General features: G+C 42.0%; 2 protein-coding genes across 5 annotated transcripts in view; one reads left to right on the top strand and one right to left on the bottom strand.

The window, feature by feature from the left end:
- Positions 1 to 13,863, bottom strand: part of ksr2 (kinase suppressor of ras 2) — a 52,348-nt gene extending 38,485 nt beyond the window's left edge. For 2 of the 4 annotated variants that reach the window (XM_077561269.1, XM_077561270.1), the window contains exons 1-3: positions 13,193 to 13,863; positions 7,970 to 8,110; positions 6,184 to 6,334 (exon numbers count right to left, since the gene is read on the bottom strand). In XM_077561269.1, coding sequence (XP_077417395.1) covers positions 6,184 to 6,334; positions 7,970 to 8,110; positions 13,193 to 13,381 — 481 coding nt within the window. In that variant the 5' untranslated portion in view covers positions 13,382 to 13,863. The remainder of the gene's footprint in view (positions 1 to 6,183; positions 6,335 to 7,969; positions 8,111 to 13,192) is intronic. The other 2 variants (XM_077561271.1, XM_077561272.1) reach the window with 1 other exon arrangement.
- Positions 13,864 to 14,480: 617 nt separating this feature from the next.
- rfc5 (replication factor C (activator 1) 5) lies at positions 14,481 to 20,310 on the top strand. Its single transcript, XM_077561273.1, has 11 exons — positions 14,481 to 14,716; positions 15,178 to 15,242; positions 15,301 to 15,437; positions 15,497 to 15,576; positions 15,694 to 15,767; positions 15,840 to 15,999; positions 16,062 to 16,143; positions 16,213 to 16,342; positions 17,460 to 17,537; positions 19,676 to 19,730; positions 19,817 to 20,310. Exons 1-11 carry the CDS (start codon positions 14,670 to 14,672, stop codon positions 19,914 to 19,916), a joined length of 1,008 nt encoding a protein of 335 aa, XP_077417399.1. The 5' UTR covers positions 14,481 to 14,669; the 3' UTR covers positions 19,917 to 20,310.
- Positions 20,311 to 21,417: the final 1,107 nt, after the last annotated feature.

Here is a 21,417-nt window from a genome sequence, read left to right as displayed (position 1 = left end):
CCGCTTTCATTTTTTGCTTGACATTCCCGTAATTAGGGGCGATTAAAATTTGGAATCATAATTAATTCCATGATTTTAATAGTTAACTTTTAAATTTTATATCTGTTCTAAATGCACAATAATTTTTTCTGTGTTTTCATAAAGTGGAAAAAAATGTTAAACTAATAGAAATATGTGTGCATCTTCTAGTCATTGATACAATAATTTCAAAATAATTCATCAAATTGAGTTAAAATTTAAAAGATGTACTGAAAAAAAACGAGTGTGATATTGATTTGTGTCGAGCTCATTTGTCTGCCACTAGATGGCATCATTGCACTTTTAAAATGTTGGTGACAGCTCAAATCTTTAACATGAAGTAATTGTGAAATTCTGCACATTTTTTAAATTGTAAAATACAACTTCGTCTCCACAAATATATGCATTATTAGGGCTGACTATCAATTCTAAATTCCTCAATCCATTCAATTTTGATACACAAGAGTTCAGTTTGATTCGATTTTGATTAACTATAGAATATCAATTCTTAAAAATCCAGGGAAAAAATCAAGGAAATGATAAAAAAAAAAAAAAAACCTCCACAAACGAATTCCCAATTTGGTGGGTGTGGCTTTAATGAGCAGACCCACAAAAAAAAAAGAAAAAGAAAAAAGGAAGCCATTCCTGAAAACAGACAGGAAGTAACTCGGCTGACTTTTTCAGCAAATAATGGAGGATAACTTCTAATCATCCACCAAGGGCGCGCGTGCGTGTGCGCGTGCGCGTGCGCGTGTGGCAGCTGCCTGGTAAACCTATGAGTCATCGTGTTTGCGGCCGGCGGAGCGCGTTCCCAAGAGCGGAGAATTCCATTAGTTTCCGTCCTGCAGCCATCGCGCCAGCCCGCCGCAAAGCCCGTCCTCGCTTTCTCGTCCTCTTAGGCCGTGTCTAATCCGGACGGATTGTAACCCACACGTTTTATATAAGCAAGCCCCCACCCCCACCCACCCATCCCACCACCACCGCCACTATGAGTCATGGAGACTGCAGGGGGCAACATCTCACACGGACATAATCTGTAATCCTCGGCCTTGGAAATGCTCGCATTCTTCCTTTGAGCGGATGAAAGGAAAAGAAAAAAGGAGCCAAACGCTGTGCGGAGGCAGACGACAACTTGATTGTGTTTCCCAAACGCAAACAAACGTGCAACACGTTATGCCGTGTCATTTTGCAAAACCTGCATCCTGACTTGAAATGGCCGGCAAAACAAAACAGAACGGGAGTTGTGAGCAGCTATGAGGGGTCTTCGCAATCCTGACCACGTTGGGGGACCAAAGACAAAACAGCCAAAGTCGAAATGCTTTTGCGCAATTTAGGGGTTTCATGAAGATTCATTCAAATACGACCTCTGGAAAAGGGCAAAAATGCCAAGATAAAATCAAAATGGCCGACTTCCTGTTCGGTTTAACATCTGGCTACAAAAGACTTTTCAACATACAAATGGGAATGCGTCATTCAAATGCTTAGATGGATAAAATTTTTAAAAGATTTTAAAAAATATTGAAATTGGCATTTATTAAAAATTGTCAAATATTGATCTTATTGATTGAGTCAGGTCAGCTGCAAAGTTTCATGAGTTTAGACCCTAAAAAGCGCCAGCCGTTTTCTTTTCTGAAGAGTTTTCAGTAACTTTCATCTTTAGATGAAATTTGAAGACGATCGAATAAATTTGCTCGAAGGAGTTTGTTCAAATCTGGTCTTGATGAAAAGACGAAAAACGGCCACAAATGACAAAGTAAACCAAAATGGCGGCCGTCCTGTTAGGTTCAGCATTTGGCTCCAAAAGACTTGATTGTATGTGGAGGGCTGTGACTTTGTTGCTTATACGGTTACTATGTCTCTGGTCGTATGATGTTCCCGTGTGCTGAGACCTCCCACATGACGAGAATGTTTGATTTGAGTCGCGTCTTTTCTGGATCGTGTATCTTGCCACTCTTGGCTTTTCTAGTCTTACTCAATTACTATGCACCTCATGATGATGTTGTCAGTTGCTATGCAGTTGCTACAGTCCTGTATTACACTCTTACTTTAGGAGCGAGGCCTTTATTGACTCCAATTCTGCTTTCGAAACATATTAAGACAACTGGGAAGTCTTTCAAAAAAAAAAAAAAGTCTCTTTCATTGTTCCATGCATTTTTATCATCGTCATATCTCATTTTTTCCACATATTGGCTGTCAATATGGTTCCTAATGTTGTGTCCAGTGGGCGTACGTCCACCCGGTGATTAGTCGGAGGACATTGACCTTTAGGCCTTTTTTTTTTTTGATTCCATTTTCTGCCAAGCCCAAATGACTTTTAGCGGCGGCGGTCAGTCATTCGTTTAACGACCTTCTGGTGCCTTGGCTTTAACGAGGGAGTGGGAGGCTTCCGTTTCTCGGCTCGTTCCCGCACCGCCCAAAAGAGGACGTGTGGGGTCGCATTCAAAAAGATTGGTGATGGCGTGACGGCGTGACGGCGATAAGCTCCGACTGCTGCCAAACGATGCATCCGCAAAGAATCCAGCAAAAGAGTACTTAAGTTGTGTACAAGGGATTTCCTATCATATCCCGATTTGAATTTGATGGACAGTGTACTGGAAATATACGAGGCATTTTGTTGCATCTTGGGGAAGGGGGGGGGCCCAAATTTTGGACATTGAACACATTGTCACTTTCAAGCCAACTGATTAGATTGTGCAGAGATTGTGCTGAGGCAAAAGAAACGGGAGGCCATCAGCGGAGATGAATGAGGGCGGGTTTCTCTTTTGTTTTGGTGTGAACCATTTCAAGTTGACACCAAAACTGACAAAGTGTCCATGAGAACGACTTGAATGTTTAATGACGCTTTGGAGCGTCTGTGCGTGGCCAACATAAGCGCACGATTGTAGCGATGCTCTACTGCCCCCCTCTGAACATCTTGAGGTATTGCAATGGCATTGCAGGGCTGGTCTTTGTCGCCCCCTGGTGTCTCAACGGAGAAGGACATCATTGGGCTCAGACGTACAAAAACAAAAAATCGAATGTTTTGGGGGTTGTTTTTTCTTCAGGTTACTGCTAATTAAAATGCTCATTTTCTATAAATGCAACCACAACGGACGTATTTATTGAAATGTCTTTTGGAAAGCGTTGTGGAGGCGGAAATTAAATGGCAAGGGCAAATGGAAAGCAGGTGTGTCTGCTAATTGTTGGCAATTAGAAGGCTAACGTCACGGCAACGTTGCACTTCGAACCACCTCCGCTCCCGAAGGGGCACAATTACAATATTGAAATCATCATCATCATTCAAACACAACACCCACCATCTTTATTCTTTCTTTCTTTCTCTCCTATGCTACGGATACAATCAAAAAGAAAATTGACAAGGCAATTGGGTGCTGAAAAAGTGCAAAAGTCATCACATCCCTAACAACTCATACGAATGATAATAAAAGAGCAAAGAAACCATTTTGCAACAAAATTGCTCTTTACAGGCCACATGAATAAAGAAAATTCCGTCTCCGTTTCTGCTCTGAACAGATGAGCAAAATCGTCATTCATCAAATTAAGGCTGATTTGAAAACAGGTTGAAGGTTTCAAATTGTACTTTAGGGTTTCAAGCAAAAGTCTGAATTTCCAAGAAGAGTTCCGAGAGGTTTCAAGTCAATAAATGACAGTTTCTAGCAAAGGTTGCGGTTTCAAATGAGGCTTTCAAGACCGCTACTTATTGTGACAAGAGGCCACAGGTGGCAAATCCTGGTCCACAAAGTCAAACCCCTGCCACGGTTTAGCTTTAGCCTCAGGTGCTAGCCTTTTTTTTCCCCGCACACATTCACACAAACATGCACGCATACAAACTTGGCGGGGGAGCAAACCCACGGCAACCTACATCGTAAGCAAGTGACGGTAGCACTCCGCCACCTGAAGCCACCTGAAGCCACCTGGAGCCACCTGGAGCCACCTGGAGCCACCTGGAGCCACCTGGAGCCACCTGGAGCGCAGGTAGGTGCTAGCTCATTCCCTAGCTAGCTGACCGTGATGTTCGTTTACCTGCTCGGGAGCTAGCTAGCTAGCTAGCTAGAATCAAGAGGCTAAAGCCAAACTGTGGCAGGGCTTTAACTTTCTGGACCTGGATTTGCCACCTCTGCAATTGTGGAATTTTCTTCTTCTTTTTTTTTTTTTTTTTTAAACAACAACTTGGAAGCCTTTCAAATGCCTTTTTTTGTGCGTTTAATAAAGTGAATGAATGTCAAAGTCACCCTTTTTGGTCTATTGTTCTTTTTCTATTCTTTGTCATGGTATTTTGCTCTTTTACATTCGTAAGTGTTCACTAACATTTCATTCATATATCGGTACTATTTCAAGGAAGTTGTGACGTTTTGTAAAACATTGCTCAAAACCGAATCAAACGATTTGCATATCCTCTTCAAGCTGCGTTCAAGATATTTAACAATCATTATTGTTTTGCAAATATTCTCTCAATCTGAATGCGATGTCTGCGACACGTTCCCAAAAAGATGAAATAATAAGAATAAGAATATGATTAAGACATGATGTCGCTTCCTTGTGCAGAAAATCGATTTTTTTTTTTAAAGTCTTCTGGGAGAAAAGCAAAAAAGTCAAGCTGCTCTGTGTGAAATTAAATCCATTTGAGCCAATCAATAGCAGTAAATCATTTGAAAACGACATTTTCAAAAGGGACAATTTGTTGCAAAAAAAAACAAAACAAAGGCCAAGCAATTCATTAGTCAGCGCTTTTAAAAAATAATGCTTATTTGCCAAAATGTTGCCTTTTGAACGCTAAATCCTTATTTTTGTCCTGAAACGGTAAATAAATGCTGAAGTCACAGAATGATGTCCTTGCAGCAGTTGTCCACTAGGTGGAGCTCTGACGCCGTTCAAGCCAATGTGCAGCCTTCCTGTGAATTCTTTGTGGTTAGAAAGAAGTATTAAGGGACAAAAAAGGGTTTTTTCATTTGTTATATATATTTTTTCATTAATCAGTTGATTAATCGTTTATCTCAATTTTTTCTCCCAATTAATTTGACTCTGGACTGACAAAAGAAAACCTATAAAGATCCTGAACACAATATTCATGACGTACCTAAAGAGCTGAATTTGGAAATGACAAAATCAGATCAAAATCATTTGCATGAACACAACAAAAGGAAGACCGGCCAGACAGAAACTGGCAGCTTAGAGCCCATGGGTGTTTATTATTATTATTTTATTTTTTCTAGAAGGTGCATTTGTGGCCATATATCACATTCCATGCGTCTTTATTTTGCTTAGTTTGAAGAATCTGTTGTCAATTGCGTGACCTGGATGAATAAAGGTTAAATAAATCAAATAATAAATCATCTGCCAGAACGCCACTAAACGCAAACAAATCAATGATGAATCGCTACTGCCACTTTGTGATGAAAAATCAAACTGACTTCACATCCTCAACGCGTACTTGACGTCACATCGGCAGACAGACTCGGGCGGGAAATTCAAACCCCGATCCAGTCTGAAAACGATTGGCCTGGCACGAGTAGCCATTGTCAATAGCTCAGGTGTTCAACTACTAATTGGAAGATTCGATTAGATAGAAAACATTGTAAAGATATTTTTGGCCAAATTGTTACAGAGAGCAGCGAAAATATACGGTTGGTGCGAAGGTTTGTTTTGAATCATTGTGATTTGGGGAAAAAAACTACAATTCTGTCCTAGAAAGTCAAATGGGACATAATACAGAAAAGGGACTTTAAAATGGGGTGGGTGACATAAAACGACACATCAATTTAGCGCTCAATCTTTTCCCTTCTATCTTATGGTATGTTGTTAAGTAACAAATCATTATCAGAGTTCCTCAAAATGCCTCAAACACATTTGAGTGCCGTTATGTGAATCGATGTCTTTATTTTGGGGGGTGAAACAAATCGACGGCTGAAAAAAGAAAGAAAGCAAGAACGCATGTCTGCCAATTGTCAATCACTTACTTTATGGCCCCGCCCACAGGAAGACAGGCGAACTTAGCTGCCAGTAAAACTTCTTCAACGTTCACATTCAAAGTATGTTTTGCATTTCATTTGACTTTTATTGTGCGTCGAAAAAGAGCGGCCACACTTTCCACGTGCGTCACCGCCTAGCGATGCCTTTGCGTACTCTGCTAGCGGCTAAGCTAGTCCGGCGGAGGTCGGATCTTACCGAGCTGGTGCGCCCTCCTCAGGCTGGCCAGCGAAGCGTTGAGGCGGGCGCATTCCTCGCCGTTGGCGCCAAACTTTTGCAGCACTTCGCACACTTGCTGCTCGCTCATGTCCAGGAGCCCCTCCAGCGTCACCCCGGCGGGGCTCATGTCCTGACAGGCACAGCATAGAAACACCACTAAATGGGAAATCCAGGCCCACAACGTTTTGTATTTGTTAACTGTGAAATTAAATGTAACATAAAAGGTGAAATATGCCGATAATGGCAGTTGATGATGATGATGATGATGATGATGATATCTACAGGCAAGGTATGATTGTGTATGCGTGGGCTGGTTGACGTTGTGATGACGTCAAGTTGTTTGTGTCGAACTGGTATTGTCTCCAGCTGACCTTTGCCCTTTGGCCCCATTCTACAAAAGCAAGCATGTCTCGGCTTCAGGTGGCCTATAACGACGCCGTGCTTTGACTTTTCAGAAGGAAGGCCACCATGCAACTGACATGTTTGTTGGAATAAATGAAATTGAATTGAATTATTTATTTGGATTTTTTTTTAAATAGCTTATTTAATAAAAATCTTGTTTGGTCCAAAAGAAACCTGCATAATTATAGTGTTTTGACCAAATGTATATTTTTTATATTCAAACATGTTCTTGTTTTGCGCCAAAAAACTAATGATTGTCCAAATCGTGATCTCAAATATTACCAAATGAATTGTGATGAATATTTTCTTCATAATCAAGCAGCCCTGTCGTTACTTTCAACTGGGTTTAGTGTGACAGTACTGCTAGCTTAGTATTTCTTCCACATTTCCAAACACAGAAAAACAAAACTCTTTTTTGTCTGCGTTCATGAAAGCATCACAAACAATCACCTCAGCTCTTTAAATGTACAATACAATAGCTCTACTCGGTGCATATTTTGACTTTGGTATCTTAAAGCTATACACGTCTACATGATTGCTTATTTTTCATTGTTTATTCTGATTTTTTTGCCCATGAGATGTTAGTTGTGCCGTTACAAGAAGCATGTTGTTGTCATGTTCTATTCAATGTACCAAATAGTTGTGAAGATGATATCAATAAAAAACAAATGTGGGAACAAAAACACTGCTAGCATGCTAACGTCTGTAGCATTGGACAGGCTACATTTACATACAGTCCATAACCTTTTAAAAACCCGAATAGTGACAATATTGGAAGGCCATATCTACACCTGCAAAAACACAAATATGTTCTTATTCGGGTTTATAAGAAGTGGGGTTTAAAAAACAGAAAGAAGACTGGACTTATCACTTACGCAACCTGAATTCTTCATCGTATGGCGCTACCTTGATTGAACTACGCATTGAAATATTTGCAAGAGCCAAATATTGACGGCATGTAAACGTAGTCGCAGAGTGAACATTTCGGAGGGAAGACTGTCCATTTTCTTTTTTTTTTCTTTTTTTTCGGAGGGAAGACCGTCCAAATGGCCACACTAGTTGCTCCGCCACTATTGTTCTTCACCTCGTTGGAGGTACTCAACAAAAGTAAATGAAAACGAAAAACTACTAACAAACTCTAAAAACAAATTAATTAAAATAAATTTAACTTCTAATGAAAAATGTAAAACTATTATAAGAGTGGACAGTAACCTGAATGTAGCGCTTCTTGGTGATTTTAAAACAAGCCAGCAAACAAACAATCACCATCTTGTTTTCCACCACTCCAACGTTTTGGGGATTTTTGGGGCGATTTTGTCCGCACAACCGGCGTCCCCCCGCCCCAACCGCCCCCCGGTCTCACCTGCGCGACCTCCTTCCTCAGGTTGGCGATGCGGAACCAGTGGCCCAGGCGAGGGAAGCGGTCCAGCTGCGCGTCGCGCTCCTCTAAGGACACTTTGCGCTTGCACGACAGCTGGCGGCTGAAGTACTTGACCAGCTTGCCCTGGCAAAACAAGCACACGCGAGATTGAACAGCAATAACAAAAATGGCGACGCTCGCGTCTGATGCGAGCCGAGCGTGGCTAGCGACACATTTACACTAAACTTCAAGGTCAATATCAGGGAATGTTTTCGGAAACTTTCTGGAAAAGGTTTTGGTGCATTCCTGGAAATGTTTTCGGGGAAAATCGCTGGAAAAGTTGTGGGTACATTTCTTCACATTTTCTAGTCTTTGCACATTTCTGGAAAAATGATGGCTACATTTGGGGAAATGTTGAACAGATTTCTGAAAAATGTCTTGCTAAATGTGTGGAAGAATTCCCAGTAAATGTATTGAAAGCGTGCGGTCAATTTCTGGTAAAATTACAATTCTGGAAATTGTTCGGTACATTTTTGGAAACGTTCAACATACATTTCTGCATAACGTCACGATAAATGTGCGGAAAGTTCAACTTCTGCAAATGTGTCATTGACTTTTTTGGAAATGTTTACGGTAAATCTCTGGGGGTGGTCACAGTCAATTTCTGGAAAAGTTCACAGAACAATTCTGGAATTTGTAGGAGTACATTTCTATAAAAATGTTCCGGGTATTTGACCTACATTTCTGGAAAGCTTGATGGTGAATTTGTGGTGGAAAAGTTGACAGTCAATTTCTGATCGGTAAAAAAAAAAAAAAGCAATTATGTTGAAATAAATGTAAGAGCTTCATTTGAACTAAAGTGGTGCTTTGCTGCCATCTAGTGTCATCCGGTTGCCAAGGAACAGTGTTGAAGTTAGTTGAACATTTTAAATTAGCCAAAGGTAGTGCTTTGCCGCCATGCGCTGGCATCTTATTGTCAAGGATCTTCAGTAAGTTGAAGTGAGTCGCGCGAGACGGAATTATTTGCCAGCCTTTGTTGGCATCTTGATGTGGAGGAACTTGCTTGAAATTTGTTGAGGAGCTCCATTTAGACAAACATAGTGCTTTACTGCCATCTACAGGCAAATGGAACTCTTTCTGGAGGTGGGCAGCTTTTGACTATTACAGGGTTGGTTCCTTGTAGTCCTTTTGTCCCGTTTCCTTACAGCTACAAAACAGGGCAAAGTGACCGTCCGTGTTTGAAGCGGGAACGAGAGCGAGCACGGGAACGAGCGCGGGAACGAGAGCGGCGTGCAGCGACGAGACCCCAATGAAGTGGCTAATCCGACATTGAGGCGTTGGCTGCCTGCTTTTATGGCTTGCACATGACATGAGAGCCGCATCACTTGGCCTTGAAGTGACTTTATGGCGGCCATAAATACGACGCGCTTAAATGGTGTTTGCTTGTACGCGCGCGTCGGCGCCGCACGTTCGCTCGGTGCTCACCGCTCAAGTCCGTCTGAGACGACGAGATAAATGGCACTCCTGGGCTTTTGCTTTTTGCTTTTTGCTTTTTGGTACGTCCGTTGGCAACTTCATGGACTGGAATGACCAAACGGATCAAACACTGCACAGCAACAGGCCAGATTATGTCATGTGATGATGATACCAAAAAAAAGAGGGGGGGGGGGGCTATATGGAGTGTAATAACTTATTTTTGGTTTCTCAATGCATATAATAATCAATTAATCAAGTGTATTCATCAGACTGATGGTGGTACATAAAAAAAGAAAGAAATGTACAAACAAGCCTGTAGGCTAAATGCTACAAACATAGCATATTTTCCCATAATGCAATGGGGGTATTGCCAAAATATAAACCCCATTGCATTATGTGGGAAACAAAATGTAGACCCAAAATCCTGCAGACATAAAAAGAAATCATAACAGTTACAAATACACAGTGTTTTTTTTCTCACTTAAACCCGTGGGCAGTATTTTATTTTGAAATGGATTGGTCAGAACCAACAAAAAGCCAAAAAATGGTCACAATAACGCCTAGGGGTTAATTTTCAAACGTATTGCTTTAAAGTAGCACTGAGGAACTTTTCAACCTTAATCAAACATTTTCATAACTCTTTGGATGAAACATGGACGTCAAACAAGGTGAATGGTCCCTTTGCCATGGCCTGAGGGCGTCCGTCTCATTTTGACTGGCACGAGGAGGATGGTAGGAACGCGGCCTCACAAAAAAACCCACAAATGTTGCGACCGCTTTATGGCACACGGCAAAAGCTACCCCGGGAAAAAGGACAGTCAAGGATCAACATTGGGCCGGATTTCACTCGCTGGAGTGAGCCAAAACAAAAACAAAAAACACAACAACGACGCAATGCGCTTGTCCTCGTCGGAACCGAACCGTGGTCTTCCTTCAAACATAACAATACCGCTTTTGTCCATATGGCGCCGCCATAATCAACATAGACTGAAAGTTCCTTCATGTTGCCAAATGCTAAAAGACAAAAAAATTGTTGTTCTTTTTCACTCGCACTTGTGCTAGTAATACCCCCGTTGCATTATGGGAAAATATGCTGTGTTTGTAGCATTTAGCCTACAAGGACATTCAAATGAATTTGCGAGTACGTTCCAACGTAATCGCCAGTCAAAAATGTTGACTCCACATTGGCAGTTCCGCACTAACATGTCAAAGACATACGTTTAAATTGTCTGGTCGATTATTGGGTCCGCTCCTTCAAAAGAGGCCTGGAGGCATGCGCACTCAGTGGACAAATCATTAGGCACACTTTGAAGTACAAGTGAGCCCGCGAATACAGCCAACGTGACTTACGAGACGCGAGCAGTCGTTGGCTTTGGCTTGCCATCAAAAATTGGAAACGCGAGCGCTGCGCGGTGGCCGTCAACTCAACTCAACTCAACTCAACTCAACTCAACTCGCTTGACAACAAGCAGCAGTTTGCCGCAATACGATGCTAACGTGGATGATAAGTGACATTGACGTGCTAACCGTTAGCATGGCTATTTGTGTTTTTCCAACTCTCTATATTTTGAACACAAACAGAGGTGGCAAATCCAAGTCCAGACAGTAAAAACCCTGCCACAGTTTAGCTAAACTAGCTAGCACCCGGGCTAAAGCTAAACCGTGGCAGGGTTTTTACTTTCTGGACCTGGATTTGCCACCTCTGAACACAAATAGCGCATGTAGACAGACAATAAATGAATAATAAACGTCTTTTGGTTGTGATGTTATACGCGCGTCTCCCATTTCTCAGAGCGTGAAAACCTTCAAAAGTACTTTCTTACTTTGATGTAAGCATAGCGCTGCAATCAGCAGTTGCACCTTTAACACAATATTGCATGTATTTGGCACTAAAACTTTTGTACTCGAGTACTTCAGTAACTTTCCGTATGTATTTGTTTCCTTTGTACAGGCGCTGAATCAATACGTACTGCAGTGCATCACTTATATAAAAAACAAAAACATTTTTCTTTTTGGAATGAAGTACATTTCAGATTGAGGACTTTATTTTTGACTTCTACTTATAGTTAAGTACAGGATTTGAAACGGTACTTGTACTTTTACCAGACTATTTGTATGTAATTGGCAGTTTAAAGAAAACAAACTGTTTTACTCAAATGCAGGTCAATAAAGTACAGCAAGTTGAATCAGTACTTGTACTTTTCCAAGAGTACTGCATGCGCCAACTTAGTGCATTTTGGCGTTTGTCCATTTTTGCTTTGACTTACTTTTTGAGAGTTTGTACTTTTTCCCATTCTGACCTAAATACAAAAAATTGGATCCAAAACGTTGTACTTTTACCAGCAAGTTGACTGTAAAAAAATAATAATAATAATACATTTATTCTTTTGCACTTGAATACATTTCAGATTTTGTGTTTTTTACTTTTAGTCATGCGCAGGAGTTGAATCAGTACTTTTACTTTTACCAGAGTACTGTATACTTGACTGGAAAAACAAAATGTTAGCTTTTAGCACATTTTGGAGTGTGAACTTTTTAAAAACACTTTTACTTAAGTACAGGAATCAACACTTCTACTTTTGACCAGGTTGTTTTACTTTTGTACAAAAGTAGCTTACATTTTTTACTTTTACTCGAGTTCATGAATTGAGTCAGTAGTTGTACTGTATACTTGTGTGCTTTTCTAGTGAAGTACATACATATACATATATATATATATATATATAGTGTACTTTTTATTGTTGAATCAGTACTTCTACTTTGACTACAGTATGTGATATAGTTTACATAACAACCCATTTTTACTTTTGTCTGTACTTTTTAACTTCTACGTAAGTGCGGGAGTTAATTGAATAGCTCAGAGTACAGTATACTTTATAGTAAAAAATAAATAAATACTTTTGTACTAAAGTAGCCTACTTTTCAGGTTCAATATTTTTTACATGACTGAAGTTCAGGAGTTGAGTTGACTTTTTGTATATAGTGAAGAACATATCAGATTCTACAACTGTTATTATTTCTGGCTTCTGTAAACAGTTACTGAATATTCTACTTTTACAGTCCAGAGTATTTTATATGGTAGACGAAAAAAATGTGTACAGTGGACAGTCTGTACTTTTACTTAAGTAGATCAATTGGATCGAGACTTCTGCTTCTACCAGAGTAACGTTTGTCAGTGAAAACTGTTATACTTAAGTACAGTACATGTAAGATGCTCACTTGTAAAAAAACAAAACAAAAAAAACAACTTTGGATAAAGTATAAAGGCGATAAATCAGTACGTCTACTTTAAGCAGAGTATTTTAGTGATTAATAATCATATTTGTACGTGCCTTTTAAGATCATCAAGGACACTGCACATTTGGCCAGAGCTTAACAGCAGAAATTCTTTTTAATCGCATTTCAGATTTGATGTATTTTTTGCACGAGTTGAATCTGGACTACTTTTGACCCGAGTCTTCTTTTTTTTGTGGGGAAGGGGGGCGCACATTCAGACCACCTTCGTCTCAGTACTTTTTGCACCTCTGGTGTATTCCTGTGTTCCACTTGCATAACGAGCACGAGGGGGGGGGGGGGGTCCTTTTCTTTTTCATGTCCACCTGCAGAATACAACTGCAGCCCCCCCCCCTTTTTTTTCTTCCTTTTTCCCTCTTGATTTACGGCTCTGCACTGAGTTACGCAATGAGAGCAGGAAGCCACTTGCACGCACGATGCGTGCGTGCGTGCGTGCGCGCTCGCTCGCTCACTCACCTCGAGCGTGCGCATCTCCTTCTGCGTCAAGTCGTTGGATGTGGCACATTTGGTCCTCAAGCCCTCCAGGCTGGAGATGCTGATGTCGATCATGTTCTGCACCAGCTCGCACTGCTGCAACGCTTTGTGCGCGCTCACGCTCGCGCGCGCCACACGCGGGCCGGTCTCGTCCTCGCTCATCGTTCCCATCCACGCACACGCACACGCACACGCACACTCACACTCCTCTCCTATGCGTGCGTGCGAGCGAGCGTTCTCACGCGCGAGGAACGAAGGTCCAAAGGGGTGGCAGGAGGTGTCGCGGCGGCGTTATTAGCGGCTCCATCACTGATGAAGGTGGCGGTGATGATGAGGCTGATGCTGCCTCATCACGGTGGTGATGGAAGAGGAGGAAGAGGAGGAGGAAGGGGGTGGAGGGGGGAGGGGGAGGAGCTCGCTCGCAGTGATGCGAGGATGGCGGCGGCCGCTGGCCTGCCGGTACGCAGGACGAAAACGTCGATGGACACGGAGGCTCCAAAATGAAAAACTGCAGGGGAGGTGGAGGCCTGGGGCGGGTGGGGGTTTTTGGGGCGCTCTACCTGCCTGGGGGTGTCCCTCGAATGGTGTTAAAGCGATGACGATGATGGTGGTGGTGGTGGTGCGGGGTACTCCCCCGACATGTTCGCCGTCAATCAAAGCCGTTCAAATCTCGCGAGATCTCAAGCGAAACTGGGGGCTGGGAGGGGGGTGCAAGAAAAGTCTATAGGCTGCAAACTCACCTCAATACAACCACTGTCCACATACAACCCCAGATCAGATCAGGGGTGGACAAAGTATGGTTCTATAATCATTGGGTTATTTCTGTCTTGTAAATAAGGTCGTGTATTTGTTTTTATTTGATTTAAAAAAGCGAAATGTACATTACAAAAGTCACGTCTTTTAGGAATTTAGTAAATTTCCAACGATTTACACGTTTATTTACAATAAATAGCCGAATAAAACATGTCTTTTTGTAAATATTCTGCGCAACTTTTCAAGCGTTTTTTCCAGCTTTAATGCTGCATTCGAGGAACATGGGAAATTGGGAAGCGTTCGAGACAAATGTAAACAATTACAATAAATTGTTTGTTCTAGTTAACACAATCGATACAAATCACGTCACGTGAAGAAATAAAGAGATATAAATGTTTATAATCACATAAATTAGTCGGTATCATGCAACTCGGACCTGCCAGTTCAAAAGCGCTTTCCTGGCCACTCTTTCTGATCAGAAGACGGAAACTGCAGACTTCCCACCTTCCCCGAATGCAACATTCGTTTTCCCATCCGCAACCAAGGAACGAGCCTTCCCATTGGCTGTACGTCGTGACGCAGGGACGCTTCTTCCGTTTTGTGTCTCGCGCGGCGGCAAACAGGGCGACGAAGCACCAGTTTAGTTGGAGCCGCGTCAAAGTTGCTGTTAGCCCGGCCGGTGACGTTTGTATTCCAGAATTAAGTGATGGCCTCCACCGCCAAAGCGCCGCTGCAACCCAGAAACTTACCCTGGTGAGCGACACGCGGCGTTGACGAGCCAAGTTAGCGAAGGTCGCAATGAAGGCCTGGTGCCGCCGAACTGCTCTGCTTCTTGCTTCGTTTGCTCTTGAGTAGTTCAAGTACTTCACTTGAGTCCGACTTCACAGCTTCTGTCGCGTCTACGGTAGCAGAGTTGCTTCAAACGCTCTATGATCGTTTCCCTTTTCCTTAGTCAATATTTTTGCAGTGATCGGCAACCCGTCACTTAGTGTTATTTTGCCGTGAATTGCGCGACAACTAAAGATGATCTATACCAAAATAATGCTTGTGTGTTCAGTGTACGTTGTCGGAATATCGCTACCAAGTAAATATTCAACCATTTTGTTTTATTCTCCAAAGCATTCATATTTGTATTTTCAATACCTAGATTTTGGTGAAGTTAGGTTGAAGCCGTCAAATTCCAAACGTGACTGTTTGTGGTGGGTTTGTTGTAGGGTGGAAAAATACCGACCGCAGACACTACACGACCTGATCTCGCACAAAGACATTCTCACCACCAGTAAGTCGACAACTTGCGCTAATCATCCGATCCAATAAGACACAAGCATGTTTTCCAGTCCAGAAGTTCATCAGCGAGGATCGACTGCCGCACCTGCTGTTCTACGGCCCGCCCGGTACCGGCAAGACGTCCACCATCTTAGCCTGTGCCAAGCAGCTGTACAAGGGCAAGGAGTTCAACTCCATGGTTCTGGAGGTACGTCCTCTCGGCCCGTTTGCCACTTGATGCCGGCGTGACCGCAGCTTGTCTTGCAGCTCAACGCGTCGGACGACCGAGGCATCAATGTCGTGCGAGGGCCCGTCTTGAGCTTTTCCAGCACCAGAACCATCTTCAAGTAAGATGGCACGCGTGTCGTTTCCAGCTGACTTGTTTTCAATGAAAGGACTCTCTAGGTCCAATCCAAAAATTGTTAAAAAAAAAAAAAATAATAATTCTGCTGCGGCTTGTTCAGGAAAGGCTTCAAGTTGGTGATCCTGGACGAGGCCGACGCCATGACGCAGGACGCCCAGAATGCATTGCGGCGAGGTGAGCCGCTTGGACGTGCGCTTGTGGCAACACGTGACGCGCCGATTAACAAACGCGTTCCCGTTGCTTTAGTGATGGAGAAGTACACGGAGAACACTCGCTTCTGCCTGATCGGCAACTACCTGTCCAAAATCATCCCGGCGCTGCAGTCTCGCTGCACGCGCTTCCGCTTCGGACCGCTGTCGCCGGACCAGATGATACCCAGGCTGCAGCACGTCATCCAGCAGGAGAGGTTGGTGGCTGCCGGCTTGACGAGGGACATCGTTCCATAATGAATTTTTGCTTTTGGGCCAGCATCGACGTCACCCCGGACGGGATGAAGGCGCTGGTCACCTTGTCGTCGGGCGACATGCGAAGAGCACTCAACATCCTGCAGGTGGCGCCGTCTTTGTGCTGGCTGCGGCCATTTTGAGCTTTCCACTGACGCCCGCGTGCGTGCCGGCAGAGTACCAGCATGGCGTACGGCAGCGTGAGCGAGGACACGGTGTACACGTGCACGGGACACCCGCTGCGCTCGGACATCGCCAACATCCTGGACTGGTCGCTCAATAAAGACTTCACCAGCGCCTACAAGCGTAAGTCCACATCGAACTCTCTCTCAGCGGTCAGCGTTTGCCAACTTCATGAATTTTGTGTTTTCTTTAGAGTTTGTTAAAGGTTGCAAAGATGTTCTCAGGCAGTTTTTCATTGTCAACAGCTTTTTCCGTGTCACAAAGACATTTTGAAAATGTTCTGACAATAATTTTGATCAAATCATTATTTAATAAATATATTCAATACATTTTAATTGAATTAAAATGTTAAATGAATATATTAAGTACATTTGTCATTTAATAAAATAATAGATAAAAGAAGAATTTAATGAAAAATTGACAAAAAAAATGAAACTGACTGTTTGCAAGCACAATTTAGAACTAGGGTCATTTCATGTAACTTTTTATGGTTGTATTTTTTTTCGGGGGGGCTTTTTAGCCTTTAACATTTGGGTTAAATAAAATTTAAAAACCTTTACTATAGAAAATGATGTACTGTCTTGTTAGAATTTTAAAACAAAGCTTAAATTGAGTTTAAATGAAAAGAAAAACATTAAACATGTTGAAAATTTGAAAAGTAACAAACATGCATCATTTTTAAATTTTTGATGCTAATATTTTTTTATTTTACTGCAAAAGAAGATCCGCTCCAAATAATGGTTACCAGCCTCCTTTTTCTTACCGTATGTATCCGTATTGGCCCCAAGAAAAAAACATATCGGTCTATCAATTACATCATCAAATTTTGACTGCTGTGGATTTGGTCGAGCTCTTCTCGCAGCAAGTTAAAAAAAAAATCCTTCACCTTCTATGTTGGAATATTTTTTTGATTTAAAGAAAAAGGAAAGGAAACTCTAACCTGCTACTTGAAAATGCAAAAGGTTTAAAGGGAGTGCAACATGAGAAATGAACTTTTTTTTGGGGGACGGCGATTGCGTGCGAGCCCACCCCCGCACCGCCTCTGCCCACTAAAGACACGCCCACTTTCTCTGAGACCGAGCAGCCCGTGACATTTTCAAAATGGGCTTAATTTCAAACCTATCGGCACGTTTGGTGGGCGTTGCGCGAAGCAGCCGGTCCACAACGTTGGCCCTTGAATGAAGGCCCAATTTGGCTGAAATGGATTTGATGTTAATGTTGATCTTGACGCGTCCACCAGAAATCCTGGAGCTGAAGACGTTGAAAGGTTTGGCGCTGCAAGACATCCTCACTCAAGTGCACCTGCTCATCCACAGAGGTACGCCGGGCCGGCACGCCGGGCCGGAACGCCGCCAAAAAGCACAAATCCTGCCTGACCACGGGACGTTTTGTTGACCGTCTTAACACGTGCGCTTTCAACACATTCACATTCGTTATGTTCAACAATTACAAAGAACGGTTTCGTAAAAGGTCCCGGCCACATTCTTGTCAAATGATTGACTTTCGATTTCATCTTTGTTTATTGGGTTTGCAAGATAATGGATGACTTGACTTATTGCACTTAAAGACAATTAAGAATCTTTTTAATTGCGATATTCTGATTACAGGGTTGTGATTTGACCAAAGTGAAATTATCTGAAAATTTAGCCGGGGGTCTGGGGGCCGCTGGCACCCAGCTAGGTCCAGGGCAGTGCCCTGGTGGGGGGACAAGGGGGGCTCCTTGCCCCCCGGAGCTCATGGGTTTTCCGTGTTTTTAAGTACTTTCAATGCACTCACATGACAAAGAAATAGACAAAACAACAGCATAAATTTTCAATGTATATTGAACTATCCCATATAAAATGGCAGTTTTAGTCAACTCAAAATCAGTCACATTCAAAAACATTGGACTGCCTTTGCTTTTAAAAACTATCACTGAGAATATCATCATATCTAACTAATGTGATTACTAAGTTAACACATAAATAATGTTGAAGAGTTCAAATTTCATGAACAAATAATTGTATCATGACCAAATGAAAAGTAACTCATATTAGAGCATACCACAAATGTCTGTTATAGCAGAAGATGTTATCTGTCGGAGTCATGTGCATACACGAAAAAAAAGCAAATTTTAAATTTTTATTTTTGGAGATAAAAAAAAGCGGAATTCCGCGAATTAGCGGAAAAATCACATCCCTGTGATTAATATTGCATTTGTGGAAAATGAATTGCGCAGCAAAATCCACCCGTTATATCCATCTGATTTTCTGCGTTTGGTCACGTGACATTCACAAGCTGAGCTGTGATTGGTTATTGCTGAGCAACCGTGATATCATCAAGTGGCAAAATGGCCGCCTCATGAGATGGATAAAATGATTCTGTTGTCTAACTCTTATTCCACTAATGCAGTTTTCATCAGAATACAGTGTTTCGACTCGTGGGGCAGCATAAAACAATTCATTGTAAAAAAAATAATAATAAGAAGAAGACTTGCCCCTCAAATATGGCAAACGCCGGACGTCTTTCCTCTGATTGGCAGTTGGCGATATGTCGTCTCATCGTAAAGCAGAAATCAACAAATGTTAGCGTGAGTGAGCCTGTGAAAGCTATACAGTTTGTTCTACTTTATGCCCATCAATAAAAAATAATAATAATAATAATGCAAAGAGCGCGACAATCAAGGAAGTGGGTTGAAAGATTCAATTCAAATTTTTTATTTAATTCTTAAAAAAAAAAAAATGAAAAGGGACAGAAAGAAGTGAAACTTGTGGTATCTGCCGCTGATAATAAATAAATAAATGAGAAAAAATAATAATCACAAAATTTTACAGTTAAAAGAACAAATTAAAATTAAATAAAATGATTCAAGAGCAAGACCTCGTACTAAATATTTTTTTCTCAGTACTTGAACTTTTATACATTTTTAAAAATACGAATGGACCAAAATGATTTACTTTTATAATCCAGATTGTTCCACAAAGTGACACCTTGAGTTGAACTACATATTTATTTTTCTTTTGTTCTGTATTTAGGTTTGAGGAAGAAAATATCTGTTTTTCTTTGTTTGTACTCACTTTTTCTTTTTTTCCCCCCAATTTGATTTGCATGTTAATTGGTAAAAATGTCATGATGGGCTTTATAAATTATTTTAAGGCGGCTAAACTCCATCAATTCATTGAATTTTAGCGCTTTTCGTTGTATAAATATTGGATTGTTGTGGTCTCTGTATCCACAACCGCAAACAACACGTTTCTGTAAAAGAAAAGAAAAAATGATGATGCGGACGAAAATACAAATGGCTCCACAACGCGCTACATATGTCGCGTCGCTAGCGTACATTTTGGTAACATTGATTTGGCTTCGCTAGTTCATCCATTCCAAATATGAATCTCAAAAAAAGAAATCTCATTTCATTGATGTGACTATTTTCTTTGTGTTTGTCACTCATCTGAAACTCGTTTCCCGACTTGAAAGTGGACTTCCCGTCCTCGGTGCGGATGGACCTGCTCATCAAGATGGCCGACGTGGAGTAAGCGACGCGATTGGGTGACGACGTAAAAGGCGGCGGGCGGCGTCTCGTGCTAACCCCCCCAACGCCATTTTCTCTCCTTTTAGACACCGGCTGGCATCGGGCACCAACGAGAAGATCCAGCTGAGCTCCATGGTGGCGGCGTTCCAGGCCGTCCGCGACCTGGTGGTCAGCGAGGCCCAGTGATGGACGGTCGCCGTGGCAACCGCGACATTGGAAAACTAGCCCTTAAAGTATTTTTGTCGTAGCTTGCGTAATACACATTTGGCCATGCCTTGTAGTTTCCAAAAAATCATTCCACCTATTGCTAAACCTTAATACATAAATATGACACGATTATTCTGAAACGCTGACGTGCCAGATGAGCAGATTCAGAATCAGAGCAAAAAAAAAAAATCATCTAGAAAAGTTACTTGAATCTCTTTTTGTATCTTTTTCTTTTAAAAAATGTAAACATTTGTTGACCGGCGTTGTTGAGGCAAATGTTCCTGACTGTCACACACTAAAAAATGATTCCTTAAACTGAAGTCAAATCTGTTCTCAACTTTTCATGTATTAAAAATCTCATTTTTTGAAGTAACCGGGCTTGCATCATTTTATAGCAATACTCTGAGCCGGAAAGGAACCCGTTGTAGAGCCAGGTAAGACCAACCAGGCCGGCTAGTCATCAAATGTTGTCAAAAGTCTGGCATTGGACTCAAGGAGGGAATTCTGATACCTTATATTAGAATATAAATTCACATCGACAACAAACAAAATGAAGGAGCTGAACAGTCCTTCATTCAATGCTGCTAAAGTGCATAGAAATGGGCGGGATTCATGTTGACTTGGTGACAATCACAGGCTGACATTTTTTTGGGGAATCAACTTCTTTACGGGATTGGGACAGGACAAGAAATTCACAGGAGCAGGATTATCCAGTAAAGGGGGGGCGGGGCATGTAGCTGACCTCCAAAATGGGAGTCTGAGTCATTCTGAACGGGAATAGGACAGCATTATATATATTTACTAGAGGTGTGAATTGCCTGGCGATTTAATTTGTATCGCGTTTCATAGGACACGATTCGATACCGATTAATCCCGATACTGAGACTGGAACTGGACTGGATTTTCTTTCTCTCTCTCTACAAACGTGGCATAGGGCGGGATTTAAAAAATCCACTCATGTGACAACCTCGAGTGGCAATGGGCAGTGTGTGAAAGTGGGGAGAAACTCTGGGCTGCAAGGAGCCACCTACCGGACCAGCAGGCCAGGTGCGATTCTGCCACTCTCCAAATCCAAAGAGCTCTTGAGGCTCAAGACCTGCAGACGAGTTCCTTCAGATCGCCATTACGGTCAAAAAGCTGGCCTGCAAAACAGGAGCAAAACTCCAGTCAGTCAAATGCCATTTTAAGAAAAACTTACTGCTCAAGTATTTAATTGCTCAAGAAATCATCCCGTGGAAGGTCTCGCAATGCTAGATGCACATTACGTAACATTGCGTAACATTGATGCAAAGTGGCAAGAAGAGTTGAGGAACGCTAACGTTACAATAATCTGCACTCACAAAGCCCGCGTTTTGTCTCCTTCTAAACGAGCTCTTTCCACAGTTTGGCCACACAGGAGGCTCCTACAAAGAAACATTTTAGCCTGAGTTGAGCGTCAAGCATGAAGAAAATAGAAAACGATCAAGAGAAGAGCAAACCA

Source organism: Vanacampus margaritifer, chromosome 3 (genome assembly GCF_051991255.1).
Source record: "Vanacampus margaritifer isolate UIUO_Vmar chromosome 3, RoL_Vmar_1.0, whole genome shotgun sequence".
Classification (NCBI taxonomy): Eukaryota; Metazoa; Chordata; class Actinopteri; order Syngnathiformes; family Syngnathidae; genus Vanacampus; species Vanacampus margaritifer.
Note: the sequence above shows the minus strand (reverse complement) of the source record. Positions and strands in the feature narration are given on the sequence as shown.